Genomic DNA, 20,862 nt, shown 5'->3' on the forward strand with positions numbered 1-20,862 from the left:
CTAAGAAAAAGTCTCCGTCAGATTCATGACGTGTTCTTAAAGCGCAGAACTCTTCTCACCTTTGTGCTCTTGAGTGAGTAGATTCTGTTCTTACCTAAGAACAAATCCCACATAGAGAACACTGGTGAGTCAGAGTCTTCTACAGAACTGCGTAAGTGAGTTTAAGAAGAAATTTCTTCTTAAGAACGGTCGATGAACGAGACCCAGTGTTCTCAATTGTGCATAAGCACTAAAATCAGGCGAACAGTCAGAACTCTGTTGTCAGGGTTGCAGTCAAAGCAAATGTGCTTCTTGATAGCAGCAGAGTTTGGCGGAGCACAAAAGCTCATACAACAAGCACCATGTTGACTATAAAACGGCAGAGGTTAAAGAAAACATATGGCAGACCGTAGCTGAAAGCTTGGGGAGCGAACGGTACTGCTTTATCAAAAGAATCTCACTGCCAACCGAGGTTCATCAGCATTTATCTCCATGCACAAATGTGTACACATGTAAGCTTTAGCCTGAGACTGTATTGTTTATCTTGACCTTGATATGATATGGATCTTCCACCTTTATCCACACGGCTAGCGCAGAACAAGCCGATCGTGAGATAAACGCGGCGAGATCCCTGCCAGGGGTGCATGCATGCTATTGATCCTGAACCCCAGCCCACGCCCCGTCCTCCAGGTCTGCCCTAATTGATCATTTGCAGCTTGAAGACAAGGTCTGCCGCGCTGCGTTCTAGTAACACCTAGAATATAAATTGGGAGACGGAGGCTTAAGTGAAGTCTACAGCTCTCGCCGGCCGAACCCGCGGGGCTTAGCCTGACAAAGTACGAACAACCTTTTCGCAGTGCTTCTCGGAGCTCACAGCCGAGTGGGCCGGTGTTGGACTCCATCCCCCCCGCAGTGGCCATTCATCCTTGGCTTTGCTTTTCTGTGCTGCCAAATTGTGGCCTATTGAGTGAAGCAGCTCCTCAGAAGTGCAGGGCTTGACTGCGTGCAGGTCTGAGTGGAAAATCCACTGGATACTCACACAGACTTCTCTTAAAACAGCAGAAAACCTGCACTTCTACGAGTCTGTCCCCTGTGTGCTCTTCCAATAACGTTAGAACGTTGGGTGTGTGGGTGTGTGTGGGTGGGTGTGTGTGTGTGAGTGTGATACTAAACCTCACCTCTCCAGCCTGTGTGCCCTCACACACATAGGGCTGGTAGTCCTGGGACAGAGTCGGTATGTTGTCATTGATGTCCAGGACTTTGATGGCCACAGACACTGTAGAGGAGAGTTGATTTTCCTCTGAAATATATAAATAAATATGGCAGACAGAGATTTATTTGTAACCAGGGTGCATTAATTCATGTTACAGATGTAAAAATATGGTCTTCCTGATCAATAAATCAATACTATATCACATTTAAAAACATAAACAAATGTTTGAGCCCAAAGAGTTATTTCTGCCATTTTGCTATACCATTTAAATGTAATGATGTTATTCATACAGATATAAAATGATTAAATTAATTAACTGCATTCTTTTGTATAGTTAATAACATTTGTCTTTAAGGCTTTTTCTCCCATTTATAAAGCAGTGCATTTTGTTATGGCTATATGAATCGACAAAGTAGTGTTCATTAGAATTATTAGAATCAATAAAATTATTGCTTTCAATAATTCAATAACTGGATTTTCATTGTGTGAATGGAAGTTTCATGTAACCCGTAATGAATGAAATTCATGCGATTTCCACAGAGAGAACGGTTTATCACCAACGTGTGTACATATCATCATATCATATCATATATATCACATATACAGTCAACAAGTGTATAAGTCACCTATACCATATATACAGTGAATGCGTGTATATATTATATATACCAATTACCAATAATGAGCATATATATATATATATATATATATATATATATATATATATATATAATATCTGCGATGGACTGGCGACCTGTCTGGGATAGCTGGGATAGGCTCCAGCACCCCACCACAACCCAGAAGGATATGCGGTTTAGATGATGGATGGATGGATGGATATATATATATCATATATGCAGTAAATGAGTGTTTATCTCATATCATATATATGCAGTCAATGAGTGTCTATATCATATATACCATATATATAGTCAAGAAAAGTGTTTTTCATATCGCTGCTGTCGGAACAAAACCTCAGATCTCCAAAAATAGTAACTTTACAGAAGAAGGAAGAAACATACTTTACCTTTAATGTCAGTCAATGGAACCAGACATTTTGTCCAAGTCATTTTGGGTCGTTTCTTTTGGTCCATTCATTATGAAATTTACACACAATGTAAAGGGCAACATTTTATACGTCAAAAACTGAAAAACTACAAAAATGGAGATAGAAGGTTTTGTTCTGACAGCGATATGTATCATGAATACAGTCAATGAGCATATCTATATAAGTCACATAATATATTCAGTGAGAGTATAGATATCATATATCTTATATACAGTCAATGAGCATAATGTTTCTTCTTAATTGTAGCCTCTGATGTCTTGTGAGGAACTGTAGGTTTGCACATTGCAGCACACAGTCAAAACAAAACCGAACACGATTTTAATAAGTCTACTTATCTCACTATGTTGGAGGATAAATTAGCTTGTTGTAAGAAAAGTGCCTGAAACAAGCCCAATTATCTGACAAATTTTGACGTACTAAAACCACACACAGCGAGTAACAACGTCTACAAATAAGTTAATCTTATAATAACAATCTTAAAACACAAAAGTTTAGATATATCGACCAGATTTAAGACAGTTCCACGTGCCAAGATGTCCCTGTATTAGTTTATGGTTACCTCACTGCAAAAAGTGGCATTTTGTCAACTGAAATGATTCTAAGTCTAGTCGATGTATCTAAAATTCCCCATTTTAAGATTGTTGTAAGCTCATAATAAGACTAACTTATTTCTAGACTTGTACTTGTTTTGAGGTGTTTAATAAGACAGATTATCTATCTACAGTGAGATACTTTCACTTACTAAACTCACTCAAAGTTAAAATCTCCCGGCTCTCAGTCTGACTCCACTTTACGAACTCCAATTCCCAAGATTCCCCAGTTTGTCGTGTGACTCCACCAGCCAATCAACCGTCCACTAGCAGATTCAAGTCACCTGAGTACTGATTGCTTTCACCTGATTACCTGTGTATACATCTGTGTATGTCTCTTGTTTTGCTGTTATACTTTTATGACTCTGTTTCATTTCTCATCGTTTTTCAGATGTTTACCTGTTTATTGGCTCTTTGGTTTGACCCTCGCTTGTTTATCTACTTTGTTTTTTTTGCCTTATCCCATGTATCGTGTTTTGCAGCTCTGGTTTTTGACCTGGTCTGGTCTAAACCCTGTTAACCCTCCTTTTAATAAACCCTGCGGTTCATTTTATATCCGTGAGTGTCTGATTAGTCAACCCAGTGTCACATAAATAATCTTATAATAAGCTTAAAACAATCATAAATTAAGGAATATTAGATTTATTGACTAGATTTAAGATCGTTTCACTTGACGAGATGCCACTTTTTGCAGTGCAGTCTGAGAGTTCAAAGCTGTCTTTACAGTGAGAAATGGGTTTGGCATTCAGTCACAGCATAAACTCCCCACATCACCCCACCCCTCCCCACATCACCCCACCCTGTCAGAGAGAGAGACAGAGAGAGAGAGACAGAGAGAGAGAGAGACAGAGAGAGAGAGAGACTGCAGCCACTCACTCGTTTCTTTGGCTGTGACAGTGAGATTATGCCAGGCTGCTGTCTCTCGGTCCAAAGGTTTGGCCACTGACACTGTCCCATTGTGGGGGTCAATCCGGAAAACTTTCCTCAAGTCACTGCTCATGGATATGGAATATCTGAGAAACAGAGAAAGAGAAAGAGTCAGTGCTTTGCAGACATACGCACTAAAAGAAGATACTGGAAGATCATTTTGCTGGTTTCAAGCTCATTTCTTACAACAAGCTAAACTATCTGCCAACCTAGTGAGATAAAATTACTTAATAAAATGACTTAAAACAAGTTAATATGTCTAGAAATAAGTTAAAGATTTAGATGTATTGTTTATATTTAAGATACTTTTACTTGACAAGATACCATTTTTTTGCAGAGTATTTAGATCCATGAGTTCTATGTAGAACCATTTGCATGCTTAAATGGCTCTCTGCATGGTGAAACGGTTCTTTAGATTAATAGAGAACGTGTTGTATATGATTCTGCACCAAAAAAAAGGTTCTGCTATTTTTAAGATGTCAAGCTTGTATACAATAGCAGAACCCTTTTTGGTGCTACATAGAACCCTTTTCAAAAAGGTTTTAAATAGAGCCACAAAGGCTGCACAAAGTAATAAATTAACTGTAGGACACAAAAATATTGACTTTGTAATATGATTTAGTTTTTTTTGTCTTTCAAACACTGTACTTCTTTAGATTTTTGTTAATATTTTGATAATAAAAATAGAATAGAAATATAATTTAAAAAATGCTTTTTACAGCCCGTTTTGCTTATGTTTATCAGGGGTGCCAATATTTGTGAAAGGCTCGGTGAGAAAAAGCTGGCAAGGCCAACATAAACATTTGCATTGTGAGTTTTAAAATAGAGATGATATTGGCACCACGGATTAAAGGGTTACAGGTGATGATGATGATGATGATGATGATGATGATGGTATATTGGTGCCAGTGCTTATTGGGCCGAGCAAAACATCTTGGATATTAGAGAGAAAAAAGAAAGAATCCAATCCAGTCTGGCCTGAATTAGTATTCAATCCCAGTGTGTGGTGTTGTGTGGTCGTCTGTGTGTGTTAGCAGAGTGTTTAAGTAGTTTGAGCATGATAGCAAAGTCCTTATAGGAAACTATACAACAGTTAGTTCCGGCCACGCAAGCTGATTGGTTGAGAAGCGTTCTAACGGTTTTTCACAAACACTGTATCACTCCGCTGAGACGCCGTTGCTAAGCAACGACTTTGATAGGAGATGCTCGAGCCATTTGAACGTTTTTACCTCTTACTTTGCACAAAGAGAAAATGGACACTTTTAAGATCACATTTGACCGACAGCCGATTTGGTCAGACTCTGAAGATGAGGCTACACTAAATTCCCAAACTGTCAGTTGGTCCTGTGTGGAGCTGGAGAACGAACCACCGGCTGTGCAGCGAGTGGGCGGAGCTCGTTACTCTGACGTAGCAATAAGCTGCTCGTTAAGGAACTATAATTTGGTGAAGGAACTGCGAACATTAAAACATATTAAACGCCGCGTTCACGGCCCAGTTTATTAATTTATTACTTTATTTATTTAACTGTTGTGTAAAAGCAGTAGAACACTCGAGGAGTGTGTTATCGCCAATAACATCACGGCTGTGATGATCTACGACGACCAAATCACAGCCATGATGTTATTTCGCGACAACACACTCCCTCTCGTGTTCTATTGCTAAAGTTCGTTCACTTCGCGGCCATCTTTGCAGCGCTGCTGGGCAGTTATTTCCAGCCATACAAGACCAGACTCCTCTCTTTCTGAATGGGGAGAGACCAAAATACTCCAACCTGAAGGTCAAATTACAGTTTAAAAAACAAATTTTAAATATGTGTTAAATACAGTTGACACTTCTCTTCTTGTGGCGTAACCAGCAAACTGATTGGCTCTTTTACTGAAGGTAGAGACTTTCTCTGCAAACAGACGCCGTGATTAGCATTACAAGCTTTTCTATTCATATTCCAACCAGTGACCGTCTCCCTCTCCTTTATAACATCTCTGGTGATAGTCTACTTTTAGACGCTTCAGTTAAAAATAACTCACTTTTAAAGCTGCACTATGTAAGACTCTGTTGATAAACCTGAAAGAAGTGTATTTACTGAATGAGGAGAATGTAAACAGGCTAAAATATGGTGAGCGTGAGCTGCTGTGAGGCAGTCTGAAAAGCCTTAAATAATCATTTAAAAGTCAGAGGGAGTGTTTTTCACACCATGTTGTACGTCTTTATGTATCAAAGTCACACACACAGACTCAAAAAGAAGGTCCGGCTCGATGTTTCGACCTCAAATGATCTCAGAATCAACATCATACTGATGAAGATGCGATGACTATAGTAGATAATTCACTCACATCCTCAGACGATGCTTCGTCACCAAGTTTAGACCGAGTTCTCTCTGAATTCTCTTTTAATAGTCAGATTCATCCCCTTGGGGAAGGGGGCCGAAGCACAGCCCACACTAAAAAATGTTCTCCTGCATACTGTGTGCAGTTACACATTTTCACCAGAGAGGTCTCCAAATCCCCAAACACTTGCATAGTTCAGCGTTAAAGCTTAGTAGTGTTCAAGAAGAAGTATCAGTATTAGTATCGATATTGATAAGGTGGTATCGTGCCTACAGTAAGGTTATGGGCATAACCAATGATTTGAGGTAGCCAAATCTCAGCTACCTGATCAGTGATTTCATCAAGCAAATAACTTTGTAAATAATATTGAATTTTTCGAAAGCTTTTATAATATATAAATATATTTCTAGTTGTCTCTGCCTATTCTTTTGACTATTAGTTATAAGAAGCCTAAGTCAAACAACTATATTAATAAAAATCAGATGTGTTTTTCTCTACTTATATATATTTATTTATTTATTTATTTATTTTTTTGATTCAAGTGTCTTAAAGGAAATGAACATTAAGACGGCAGTGAAAATCTATTTTGTGAAATATGCATCTGACACCTGTCCAGGTTTCCAATATGAATATTCATCATTTCAAACTACGCAGCAGTCAAACATAGACTAGCATTCTGGGTGGCTGCATGACCGAAACTGCTTTCTAATTCTTATAATAATAAAACGAAACCAAAAACTAGATCTTCATGCAGTGATCTTTTTGAAGGTGTCTAGGAGAGACGTGGTCGATTTTTCTTCTAAAGCACCATTAGGATTTAAAATTACTTCAGACTTTGTAAATAAATAATGGCCTTAGAGGTCTAATTAAACACGGCTAAACAACTTGGAAAAAACCTTATCATTAAATATTGATTTTAAAAAAGTTGAGGGTTGCATACCTGAAATGAGCTGCTGTTTTTTTCATCCGAAACACATTTGAGGATTTCCTCTACGTCTTACACTGCAAACAGACTAGAGCCTGATCAGACCGAATGGACAGATTCTCTGATGAAGTAACTCAGAGTATTAGATGTGGAGACTATTAAATGTGGCATGTTGTGACCAAACACGACAAATTCCTGAGTTATTCTAATATATAAGATGAATAAATGATACTGAATTGATCTATCCATGCTCCGCCCACAAATACATTCTTTTGTAATAACTCCTGGAAAGGTTTGGCAAACTTTATAGAATGCTGGTGTTATTATATTGAGTTGTGTTGTATTGTATTATACTGAGTTGCACTGTATTGTGTTGTATTGTATTGAGTTGTGTTGTGTTGTATTAAATTGTGTTGTTTTGTGATGTATTGAGTTGTATTGAGTTGTACGGTATTGTATTGAGTTGTATGGTACTGTATTGTATTGAGTTGTGTTGTATTGTGATGTATTGTTGTACGGTATTGTATTGAGTTGTGTTGTATTGTAATGAGTTGCATTGTATTGTATTGTGTTGCATTGAGTTATATTGTATTGAGTTGTATTGCATTATATTGAGTTGTATGGTATTGTATGATATTGAGTTGTACTGTATTGTATTGAGTTGTGTTGTATTGTATTGTATTGAGTTGTGTTGTATTGTGTTGCATTGAGTTAGTATTGTATTGAGTTGTATTGCATTATATTGAGTTGTATGGTATTGTATGATATTGAGTTGTGTTGTATTGTATTGTATTGAGTTGTGTTGTATTGTGTTGCATTGAGTTATATTGTATTGTATTGAGCTGTATTGCATTATATTGAGCTGTATGGTATTGTATGATATTGAGTTGTACTGTATTGTGTTGAGTTGGATTGTATTGCATTGTATTGAGTTGTGTTGTATTGTAACACTGGCTGTGAAATGCTTTACAGACTGGTTGGAACAAAATGGGATCAGGTTAATTTGGCAAATGTTAAAAAAGCTGAGCTGAACCTGATATTGCAACAGTCCAGTATTACTCTATAACACAAAAGGCTACTACTTTTTCTGGCGGAAGGAAGTGCCAATATTAAAGCTATCTGATAGAATATTTAGGCTTCATTGCTTTACTTTTATTGGCTGGTGCCTGCGACCGAATCATAACACAAAATATTGCTTACGTAACTTATTTTTTGTCAAAAAACCCTACCTTTAGGGTACATCATTAAATTCCAACATTTTTTTTGTATGCATGTGAAAGGTCACACTGTTACAGTGGATCATTAGCAGTTTTTTTGATGAGTAATCAAGCTAACTTTAGCACGGTGGCAAATTCATCACTTGCATTTCCAACCTGCCTAGTCTTGGTTTGCTACAACAGCACAGTCCAGCTTGTTAGCATAGCTTTTTTAACCTGAACACTCAACATTCATGTAGCATCTCTAAACAAACACAGTCGTCCAGTTTGAATAATGCACAAGAATTTATGCTACAATGTCTCGTTAGGCTGAAAGGGCTTTTTCTGTAAAGCTTGTCCAAACTCACAACAGGAGCCAGAACTGAACACATTTGTGGGCGGAGCCTGGATGGGTCAGCCGGCCCTCATCTCTCGCCAGGCTGTCATTGTAAATGAGAGCTCTCGTTCTTATAGCCGGGCTGTGTTAATAAGCGAGGCAGGAAAGCGCTCACAAATAACGCATGCTGTGTGATCTGTTTCCAGTCTCTCTGTTTGATGCTCTTTTGGTAGCATTTTTGCAAATTTGTCCGGATTGAGGCCAAAGGTGGGGCTTTTACAGGATTACAAATCTGCTTTAGAAGCAAAAACAAGGCCTACAGTGACAAATGCTGATCAGCTACTTTACTTTAATGTGCCAGTTGAAAGCCGCAGCAAGTGAAGAGCAGTTTTTAGCAGTTCAGTCACAAATGCTTCGCTGGCTGTGACTCCATTTTATTACATAGACAGGTGCATTGACTTCACATCAATCCAGTTACTGTCTTTATAACTTTTGGCAATTATGCTGATGCAGGATATTTTATGAATCAGAGTGTGGAACCTAAGGACCTTTCAGTTTAATCTAACTCAATTTAAACATACTTGTGCAAAATTAATATCTTTTTTATATACAAACAACCTACACATCTCTGCTACAAATGAAAATTAAAACTTCATTTCAGACAGGTGCTGTTTCTGAACAATACAGACAAAAGCAAGAGTGCAAATATTACAGCTAAAGACTTGTAGCATTTGCTGGAAAGGTCTAGGCAACTGATGCAGTAATTCAGTGTGATTCTATGTCGTTTGAGGGCATTTCTAACCTAAATATTTTAAAAAATATATGCATCAGAATAAATCTGATAAAAAGAGGCGGTGTCAAACACTGACACATTTGTTTTTGACCACAAAACAGCAAATTTCAGTATGAAAAACTAAAATCACTGTGATCTGTGATGTGTTTTGTACTTTATAACATAAATAAAAAGTTTTGTAAAATTAGATTTGAATTTGTACATGGGGATATTGACTGTTCTCATTGTTTACGTTTGGGAATTTATTTGTAACACTGTTAAGACAAGACTGGGACCACTTGATTGATAACGGGACCACTTTATTCATTTTTCTGGAAATTACTAAGAAATGACTTTCTTTTCTGGTTTGTATGCGTGAGCGTTATGTGCTCTGATCCAGCATTAAAGATAACATGTATGTTTTATGTTTTCAAAACATTTCAGCACTTTTTTCCTTTTTTTGTTGAAAATTGGTCCAAAGCTACATTCTACTATACTACACAGACTATACTGATCAATTTATTGTTTTGTTTATTGTTCAGTATATTTTATTCTGTTATTTATTTTACGGCAATACTCTGCTTCTGTTCATTTTGCTTTTATTTGCTCTTTTCTGTGGTTTGTACTGCTGCAATAGAAGATCTCTGGGATTAATAAAGTGATCTATCTGTCTATCTATCTATCTATCTATCTATCTATCTATCTATGAATCTGGTGGAACTTTTAGGATTAAGGATTAAGTCAGAAACTGTAATGTGTTTACAAGAATTTAATCTGTTATAAATTATATTGTTTCATTACAGGAACAATAATCACATTACTGTAATGTGCTACTTTCTACTGTATTATCCACAACACTGTTAGTGTAATTTTTTGACATACTATTTAGTATGGCAGCCTTGGACTACCATAACAGGCATTATGGCTTTGTCACCCCCTCTGGTGGAAATAGAAATTGTCCTGGATATACTGAACATGTAACTACACTACAATATACCCATAGTTTAATGAATTTAAAGAGTGGTGTATATATATATATATATATATATATATATATATATATATATATATATATATATATATTAAAATTCATTAAACTATGGGTATATTGTAGTTACAGTTATATTTGTAACTGTTTCTTGACTTACAGACTTTTCAAAAGTACTGATTGTCCCAGCTCAGATTACAACTAACCCCACCATGTGGAGCTGCACTTTAGCCTGGCTGGCTTTTTCTGTGCATTTGTCATATTCTACAGAACAGTGCTACATCACACATACCTAGAGATGATTTAAATAATATGTGAATAAAATTAAAGTGTGAATCCAGAAATGTAAACTCACAACTGAAAACACAGGACGACAAATGGTACTTTTATGGTTCAAAAACAGTCTTTCTGAAGAATATTGATATATAAATATCTGTCTAATTGCAGATGATGTTGAAAAGAAAACATTCAAAAGAATGTTCTTTCTACTTGAACCTGTTTAACTACGTTAAAAACATAATTACATTTTAACACTTATACATTTGATTAAAGTCAATTTAAAGCAATGTTGTTGTTTTTTTTTGTTGTTGTTGTTTTCCAGTGGAGGCTCTCTTGCACGGTCAAACCCTCCGAAACATGACCCAGAGTTTCCGACTGCAGGCTTAATTTTCACTCCTTTATTAACGTCTCTTTGGTGGATGGTTAAAACGGCACCTCTTGTGCAGAGCGCGATTGTTCTTTCAGCTGCCTCCACTGAGCCCGTGACGGAGCTGCTGTCTTTTCTCTGTAGGCGTGCATCACTTGCAAATCCACAAACGTACACAGTTCTGAATTCCAAATGCCACCCCATACTGAGAGTTATTATTTTGGCACAACCAGCACCGGCTGCTTTGTAACAGGAGAGAGAGATGAGGTAGAGGGAAGGAGAGAGAGTGATAGAGACAGGAAGAGAGACCTATGTTTTATTCAGCAGCTCTCATTTCCTACTAAAGTAATATGCGATAAATATGAGCATGTGGCAAGCAGCTGCTAGGATGAAGAGCAGAGGATGAGGAGCACAGGGAGTGGGAAACTCAGCCAGGGAGAAAATGATTCCTTTCCTCTTGAAGGGAGGGAGCTGTTTGGAAATGTCTCACGCACACACAAACACGTGATCTGCCCGAAATCACACGCGCTGGCTGGAGGCCTGTTTCAGGAGGTGCTGTATCAAACAGACGTTGTTGTTGTTTTCTTTTAGTCAGTCTGTTTACATGTATTCTAATACGGGGATCATTTTTCAAGTGAGTTCTGTGGTAGCAAGAGTAACGACTGTAATATATAATAAATATAAATATATTTGTACGTAGCAGAGAAGGTTTTTTTGTATATTTTGTGTATATTTAATATATTTCTGTTTCAGTATTTTGTATTTTTGTACTTTGTGTTTTTATTTTTACTTCTTTACTTTCTGTAGAGTGATTATCTGAGCCACCACAAGCATTTCAATGCATGAATGTCCAGTCATGTTGTGCAAATGACAAATAAACTTGAAACTTAATATCGTGGACAGGGCTGTCGTACTCGAGTCCACTCTCTAGACATTTTTTGTCTACTGTTTGGACCTGGACTTGTCTCGGTCTTGGCCATCGGTCTACAATTACAATGTAAAAGATTATTTTATTGCTTTTAACTGTTACAAACACTTGCTGGATTGCAATCAAAGAGCTCAGGGTGCTAAACTGGACCACAGCAAACCGGAACAGAGCTTTCACAGCTTCCGGTTCCTCTCAATGGCAAACGGAGCTGAGCTCAGTGCTGTAATTTAATTGTAATGTAAATAATGTTGTGTATTTTCTGAAATCCATTTAACCATTTTTGCCGCTACACACGGTTCTCCTGATATGGTTCTAGAGATCTTGTAAGTGTTCGTCTGAGGTTACCCTTCAACAAGTAGCCTAGATTTTTTAAAAAGTTGATATAAGCCATTGATTGGATTCGTTCAAAGTGGACACTGAACGTCAAAAAACTTTAGATTCACATTTTTTTGTATTTTTGCATAAAGAAAAATCCGTCCTTTACATTTTTCCTGTAAATTGTACTGAAAAAAAAGTCTAAGTAAGGTATCATCATGAAGAGGACTGGATTTTTGGGGTTTTGGTCTTGCCTCAGTCTTGTCTCGGTTTCAATTAGTCATGGTCTTGGTCCTGACTTGGACTCGACATAGGTGGTTTTGACTACAGCCTAATTGTGAATAATTATTAGGCAAGGGTCTCTAAATGAGCGGTTAATGATTGTTGCTGGTAACGACAGCGGGCCTTCTGGAAAAAGGGAGTCGAGTCTTGAGTCTTTAGCTGAGAATTTAGTTTAGTCTCATTTTTAGCTGCAGACACTGCATTGTACAAAAGTAAATCCCAGCTAAAACCCTGCCAGGTTTGCCATGTTTACAAAAAACAAGACTTTTATTCTAGAAAAAATCTTCAGTCTAAAAGACCAAACTGAAGCAGAACATGCGGTAAATGCAGTGTTTAAGGGAAAAAGGCAAAAGGTTAGTTAGTCTGTAGGTTATAAAGCACATAATCCAGCTAGCTAGTAATAACAAATCCAGCTGAAACATTATTACGTTTTACAGGAATGTGATCTGCAAATTATTAAAACTTTAGCTTAGATTAGCTGGCAACTTTAGCTATAATAGCCAATGTGCTGGCTTGCATAATTGCTAGCTAAACTGCATGCTGGCCAACTGTTTCAAGTTGTTTTGTCTCTTTCCTTAAATGCTGCTTTTACTGCATGTAATTCTCAATTCTGTCAGTAAGACTGAAGGTGTTCCTATAATAAAAAGGCTTATTTTTAAACATGCATTAAACCTGATTCTGCTGAGAGCTGCAGGAAAACAGAATTGCAGTAATGACTGTGCATAAACATAGCAAATCTGACAGGCAAAGTCAAGGTTCATTCATTTACTGCATTACAGAAAGAAAAAGTCTGTTAAAAGTTGGGAGGCAGAGATTTTTCAGCTGCACTTTCATCGCTGCGAACCTCCTAAGGGGGACTATTGGATTCAGATCTCGTGGCTGAACACTGAACTCACTGTCGTGTTCATGAAACCAGTTTTATGTGACTTTTGCTTTATGGTGCATTATCATGCTGGTAGTAGCCATTAGAAGATGGTGAATTTTGGCCAGGAAGGGATGAACATGGTCAGCAACAACACTCAAACAGGCTGTGGCATTCAAGCAATAATTGAATAATAATAAGCAATAATTGCAATAATTGGGTCAAAAGTTTGCCAAGAAAATATCCTCCACCCCATTACACCACCTCCACCAGCCTGGCCTGCTGACACAAGACAGGTTGGGTCCATGGATTCATGTTGTTGTGCCAAATTCTGACCCCACCATCTGAGGGCCTGATTGAGATTCATCAGAGCAGGCTATGTTTTTCAGTCTTCAACTGTCCAGTTTTGGGAAGCCTGTGCAGCATCGGCTTTCTGTTCTTGGCTGAGAGAAAGGGAACCTGATGTGATCTTCTGCTGTTGTAGCCCATCCGCCTCAAGATTGGACATGTTGCACATTCTGAAATGCTTTTCTGCTCAACACAATTGTATAGAGTGGTATTCTGAGTTACTGTAGCCTTTCTGTCAGCTCAAACCACTCTGTCCATTCTCCGCTGACCTCTCACATCAAAGACATTTCCTTCCACAGAACTGCCTCTCACTGGATGTTTTTTCTTTATTGCTCCATTCTGAGTTACTATAGAGATGCTGAGTGTGAAAATCCCAGGAGATATACAGTTATAGAAACATACAACTGGCTCCAACGACACGCCAAGATCACATTTTATCCCCATTCTGATGGTTGATGTGAAAATTAGCTGAAGCTGCTGCCCATTTCTGCATGATTGTATGCACTACACAGCTGCAAGATGATTGGCTGATTAGGTGAGGGCCTGAATGAGCGGGTGTACAGGTGTTCCTAATAAACTGCTCAGTGAGTGTCTACCCACCCATTTATCAACTAGTAGATGCAAATCTATTCACTGCTGTCATTGTCAAAGGAAAGTCTCCAAACAACATGCTTTCGAGACATTACTGAGAGTTTATGCCTGATTTTAAGAGGGAGAGAAAATTCCATGGAAAACAAGCCACATTTCCAATTTCTCCACCCATTTTTTTGGGTAATCCTTCCATATTTTCCAACATCATCCCTAAAATGATTATGTGAGAGAGAGAAATGCATTTACCCTGTGTAAAAGGCTTAAACACATCAGGCTCGGGCTCCTGAGTGGCGCCACCGTTGGGCCTGTCATCAGGAGATCGCAAGTTCGATCGCTGGTGATGCTACAGCCGTCCATGACCGGGAGTCCAAGAGAACACAGTCGTCCTCTCTCTCTCTCTCTGGGGGGGCAGGATGGCCCCCCCTTCTCCCCCATCACCCACTGCGATGCTAGTCAGCGCAGGCGCCTGTTAGCTGACGTCACAGATCTGGCGGTCGGCGGTTTTCTTCTGAGCACGTTCAGCTGTCCAGTGACGTTGCGTTAGCGGCATTTCGAAAAAGATGTGGTGACGCTTCACAGGTCTCAGAGGAAGCCTGTGCTAGCATTCACCCTCCTAGCGTTGGTAGTATCGTGTGGGTGGGGGAGTCCTAACTAGCAGGTGGAAATGGAGACGACTAAATCGGCGAAAAATCCAAAAGAAAAAAACATCAGGCTCAGTTTGAAATGTATGATATATAGACCTTCACATTTGGTCCTGTTACATTTAGAGTTTGATCACAAGCTTGGTCACTAATAGTATTACACACCCTTCATTTGCTTGTGTATTCAGTGGTGCAGTCAAGCGTGAAATTCATTTTTTAATCTTGTCAATGTGTTCTGAGGTCATTCTCTCTTGATTTGTTCATTTCTCCTTAAATCCTCCTTTAAAGGCTCTTCATATAACATGATCCTCATATGTTTCATATCTAAATGCTCCGTTATCTTCATCACTACTTTCCAAAACTGCTGCAGCAGCTTCAGCAGCTGTAAACTCTCTGCACGCCGTTTCACATGAGTCTCCGATGTGGAGTGAATGAAGAATGAAGGGTTTCCGGCGTGATGGTCAGTGCTTAGTGATTTCCTGAGTGTCCATTGGTCAGTTTCACACAGAATGTAGATGGACACACAAATCCACCAGTTCCACACGGTGAGAGGCAGATGACGTGTATCTCAGCCCCTCTTCATAGGCTCATAACTCTGGATGTGAGTCTCGTATGATCTCGAGATAAGATGGAATGGAAAGGGCGACTCTACAGATTCAGGAAGTGTTTGAACTGGATTTCTGAGCTGGATCATCACAAAGATACAGACACAGATATAGAAACAGAGAATTTGACGTGTGGGCGAGTTCGTGAACCCCAGAGTGGTAACCAGAGCAGGATCTTGTTTTTTTTCCACACATTTACAAATAAGTAGCACATATATTAATACATGTTTGGGTTACCTGATGGGATTGTTGACTGCATCTGTATCTCTTGCGTAGACCGTGCCAACCTGCGTACCCACAGGTGCGTTTTCTGGAACCTTCCATTCAAAGAAAGGAACGGAGAAGATTGGAGGTTCATCCACATCTGTCACCAGGATTTTAATCATTGTCTTGTCACGGAATTCATTGTAGCTCAGGAATCTGGTGTCCACGTGGTCATTGATGGCCTCTATGGCGATGGCAAAGCGCCTCTTGCTCTCATAGTCTAAAGGCTGATGGGAAAGAAGAAGATAATCAGCTGTAACATACAAATAAATTGCTAATGCTAAACGGCAGATACAGATTATAGCATGTTATTATGGATTAAGATGGATTACAACCATTATATAAGCATTTTTGGGTTATTGAAAAATGCTACACATATAAGATGCACTGTCAGTGTTGAGCTCACCTGCTTGAAACAAGGTTAACCTTTCATTTAAAAAGATGGAACATAATTGTGTAAGATTTCATTACCCGGTATGTTTCATATCTGTGCAGATAATCATGAATTAATTATGTTGGAAAAAATCTTGTAGATCTTGTGAATTTCAAAAACAGAAACTCTGCCCAAAGCAAAGAGGTTTTAATCAGAACCAGGTCACTTATAATCTGGAATGATGCAACAAAGCATGTTAAACAAACTCCTGTTTGGAGCTGTTACTAAGACAAAGGTTGGCCATCTCAAAAATGAGAACTGACCTCTCCAGAAGTTTTCTTTCATAGAAGCTTTACAGATCTCTGTAAAAATCATGTTCTACCTAATTAACTCTCACACAATACCCCGGATACATCACACAAATGCATCATACAACCTTTAGGAATCCCTGTGGTGTCATCCAATCTTGACAGCTAGCCTAGCCACTGATCTATAGGCTGATAAATACAATCAAACTAGCTTTATACAGCAAACAATGATACCTTGACATTTGAAAATATCTTAAATCTAGTCCATATATCTGATATTTCTAATTTTGAGACTGTTATATGTTTATTATAAGATTATGTAACTTATTTCTAGAACTTTTTACTTGTCTTAAGTGATTTCAGCAAACAAATTACTATGTGGGCAGATAATTTTACTTGTTTCGAGCACATTTCTACACTGAATCATCTGTCAACATAGTTAATTTGACTTGATAAAATCACTTCAAACAAATAAAAGTATCTGAAAATAAGTTAAATAATCTTATAATTGGCTTCCAACAACCTCAAATGAAAAATAGCAAATATATCGACTACATTTAAGAGAAGTTTAAGACCATTTCACTTGCCAGGATCTTGTTTTTTGCTGTGTAGTGTAACTCCTACCTCAGCTGTCAAACAAAATTGTGAAGAATACAATGAATCTTTATTTAGCACCTCAGAGACCATTTTTACCCTTTCAGCCAGGGAAAAGAAGCTAACCTGGGGTATCTAGATAGCCATGTAGCTGTCTTGCTAACTTTAGCTTTTATATGGTGATTTGAAGACAGTTATACGACCATAATACGATATTCGCCTTCTTAGCAATAACAATAGCTGTCTGCTTTCCTTTGCAATTCAACAGTTTATAAAAAAAAACACAGCCTGCCCAAAAAATGACCCTGCAGGAGTTGAAGTTTTCCCTTCTACCTTGAAGATCCATCATAATAAGGGGGTTTCCTAGTCGTTACAGTGGAAAACGCCACTATAGAGACATAAGAGGTGAGTAAACAGCTCACAACAGATGTAACAAGAGTTATTATATTACCTTCTACTGGTCAAAACTTTGTTGGGCATTAAGTGTTCAAACTTTTGATGGATAATTTTGATGAGAGACCACCCTCTTCTTCTAAATTAGCTTTGTAATTGTTTACAGATCCAGACCAAGAGTGGGATGCAAAAAGAAGAAGAGAAGAAGGCAAGAAGAAGAAGAAGAAGAAGAAGAAGGGAGAATAAATAAATAAACAAGCGCAAGCTGTGGTGCATTTTCCTCCGGATTCAGTCTGATGAGAAAATGGTTCATTCAAACTTGATGAGCCGCCAGCTGTGCGCTAGTACTTAACCGATGTTGAATTTTGACAGACACGATGATGCTAGTTAAAAACAGCATGCAAACCATTAATGTATTCCCAAAAGGAACGCAGGGCAAGCCAGTCGTTTCCATAACAAGGCGCTTCCATCTCCATTCAATTCCCCCCAGCATTCCCTAGCAGACACGAGCGGCTAAGCAGGACACATAAAACTACGGGTGTGAAGGGCACTGTCTGCTCAATATCAGCCCCACCATGGGAGCTGATCCCATCAAACTTAGGACACAACAATAGAGCCTCACACTGGGTAACTGCGCTTGGTGGAAAATGGCCGTCTAAAAGAGCAGAAAAAGATCAAATTTTTATGGAATAAATGACCAAATGTGTAAAATTCCCTGGTTTAATAACAAGCCCGCATGTCAAGACAACAATCTGCATTTGCCTTTGACTGCGCTGTGGATTCATTCCAAGCCAATTTGAAAAATACTGTAACATGGACAGAGATCGAGACTGATTGCTGTTCTGACAGGCTTTTTTTATTAAATCATTTACAGAACGTTCTGAATTGAGCAGCTGCCAACACTCATTTGAATCTGGAAAGTTCAAATATATGATGCTTCATTGTAGAGCGTTTCCTTTTCCACTGGTTTTATTAAAATAATTTTAATTAGACTGTAATAGTAAATGTGCTCACTTTGGCCAGCGTCACTATGCCCTCTTGAGTGACAGGGTCTGTTTGGACCCTGAAGGTGGCGCTCTCCTCCAGGTCGTCTAGACTGTAATTCATTCTGGCGTTCACCCCAATGTCGTCGTCCTCTGCCATCACTCTGCCCACCGTCGTGCCCACCGGAGCTGACTCCGCTAAGGCGAACGTGTACAAGTCTGAGGACACAAATGATAAAAACAAGGTATATTATTATTGTGCAGCTCTTGATTGCTTATGATCTTCCAATAGTTATGGATATGATGAACCCTCTGGAGTCTCATTTTCTCAATTTGTGCATATCCTCCTAAAACCTCCTTTAAAGGCTCTACATATAACATGATACTCATATGTTTCATATCAGTTGAGAATAGACTGAATATGAAGGGGTTTCACCCAAAACCCAACCTTATCCAAAACCCAACCTCACCCAAAGCCTAACCTTACCTAACTTTACCCAAAACCCAACCTTAGCCAGTTTTACCCAAAACCCAACCTTACCCAAACCTTACCCAAAACCCAACCTCACCCAAAGCCTAACCTTACCCAACTTTACCCAAAACCCAACCTTATCCAAAACCCAACCTCACCCAAAGCCTAACCTTACCCAAAGCCTAACCTTACCCAAAGCCTAACCTTACCCAAAACCCAACCTTACCCAGTTTTACCCAAAACCCAACCTTACCCAAAGCCTAACCTAACCCAAAGCCTAACCTTACCCCAAACCCAGCCTTACCCAAAACCCAACCTTACCCAAAGCCCAACCTTACCCAAACCTTACCCAAAACCCAACCTCACCCAAAACCTAACCTTACCCAACTTTACCCAAAACCCAACCTTACCCAGTTTTACCCAAAACCCAACCTTACCCAGTTTTACCCAAAACCCAACCTTACCCAAAGCCCAACCTTACCCAAAGCTTAACCTTACCCAAAACCCAACCCTACCCAAAGCCTAACCTTACCTAACCTTACCCAAAACCCAACCTTACCCATAGCCTAACCTAACCCCAAACCCAATCTTACCCAGTTTTACCCAAAACCCAACCCTACCCAAAGCCCAACCTTACCTAACCTTACCCAAAACCCAACCCTACCCAAAGCCTAACCTTACCCAAAACCCAACCCTACCCAAAGCCCAACCTTACCTAACTTTTCCCAAAACCCAACCTTACCCAATACCTAAACAAACCCAAAGCGTAATCTTACCCAACCTTACCCAAAACCTAACCCTAACCCTGTCCCTAATCCTAAACCTAACCTTAACCTCGACCCAAAACCTAACTCCAACCCTCACCCTAGCCCTATTCCTGACCCTTATCTTAACTAAACCCAAATCCAGTAAAGCTCCAGGTTGTTGAGGATGTTGATGGTCTGATTTAGACCTGTTAATGTTCAGTTCCTCTCATTTAAACATCTACAGATCTGAACTTGGACTCCAATATAAAGTAAAAATGAACTCAGCAGATTTTACACATTTTTTATGAAGTTAATTAAAAGTCTCTTGATGATCTACTGAACGTGTTCACTGCTGCTGCATCATGCAACAAGTCGTTAATGTCAGAGAGTCTGTTAAGAGTCTGTTGAGTGTTCATTTCATGTAAAAAGGACACTCAGAAAAAAGTCTTACCAAATATGTCAAGAATAATTAAAGGTATTACGCTTCTATGAGGAGGTCAAGGTGTTACTGTAACTGACAAAGTCTGCTTCTGTTAGTGAAGGAGCTCCACACAGGCTGCTGCATTTTACAAACAGGCAGTTCAAACTTGAGGGGGAATGCCGGAGGGCGTGGAGTCTTCGGCTCACCTGGAGCCTTTCAGGTGTGACTATGATGATAGACACAGACGTGATTGAGCTCTAGAGTCAAAACTGTCCTGCTGTGAGATGTGCAACCAAAAAAAAATAGAAATGTACACTAGCAAGCAGCTGCAGATGAACTGTGAGCACCAGACAGTCTGATTACATTAGCAATGAGGAATTATGATAGAAAATGGGGCCCTAAGGCAACTAAACATGCTGTGTGAAACAGTGTGTGGATGAATCTAGGGGCATGGCCTGGCCTGGGCTTCACCCGGACTCCATAACACATCATTCTCATCATCCACAGCTTCATTCAGGGGCACATTCACCCACTCCTCTAACTCCTTATCTCCTTTGACAAGTAACATGCTCAAGTTATTCCCCGCAGTCAGAATAATTGTCTGGATTACTGACACACAATAACAGAATCTAGAATGGAGGAGTTTATTTCCTCCTGACTCATGGATCTCTAAACTGGGCAATATTCCTCTAGGTCAGCCTATTCCTCCAAGTTCACTAGCTCACTTCACTTTGCAGACACAGCTGAGCCACAGCACGACCCGTATCTG

General features: G+C 39.0%; 1 protein-coding gene across 1 annotated transcript in view; it reads right to left on the minus strand.

Moving 5' to 3' along the window:
* cdh19 (cadherin 19, type 2) overlaps nucleotides 1–20,862 on the minus strand; it is a 67,510-nt gene that overhangs the window by 10,798 nt on the left and 35,850 nt on the right. The window contains exons 6-9 of the mRNA XM_036558786.1: nucleotides 18,486–18,673; nucleotides 15,777–16,030; nucleotides 3,728–3,864; nucleotides 1,158–1,279 (exon numbers count right to left, since the gene is read on the minus strand). Of these exons, the coding sequence (XP_036414679.1) occupies nucleotides 1,158–1,279; nucleotides 3,728–3,864; nucleotides 15,777–16,030; nucleotides 18,486–18,673 (701 nt within the window). The remainder of the gene's footprint in view (nucleotides 1–1,157; nucleotides 1,280–3,727; nucleotides 3,865–15,776; nucleotides 16,031–18,485; nucleotides 18,674–20,862) is intronic.

This window comes from Colossoma macropomum, unplaced genomic scaffold (genome assembly GCF_904425465.1).
Source record: "Colossoma macropomum unplaced genomic scaffold, Colossoma_macropomum, whole genome shotgun sequence".
NCBI classification, from domain to species: Eukaryota; Metazoa; Chordata; class Actinopteri; order Characiformes; family Serrasalmidae; genus Colossoma; species Colossoma macropomum.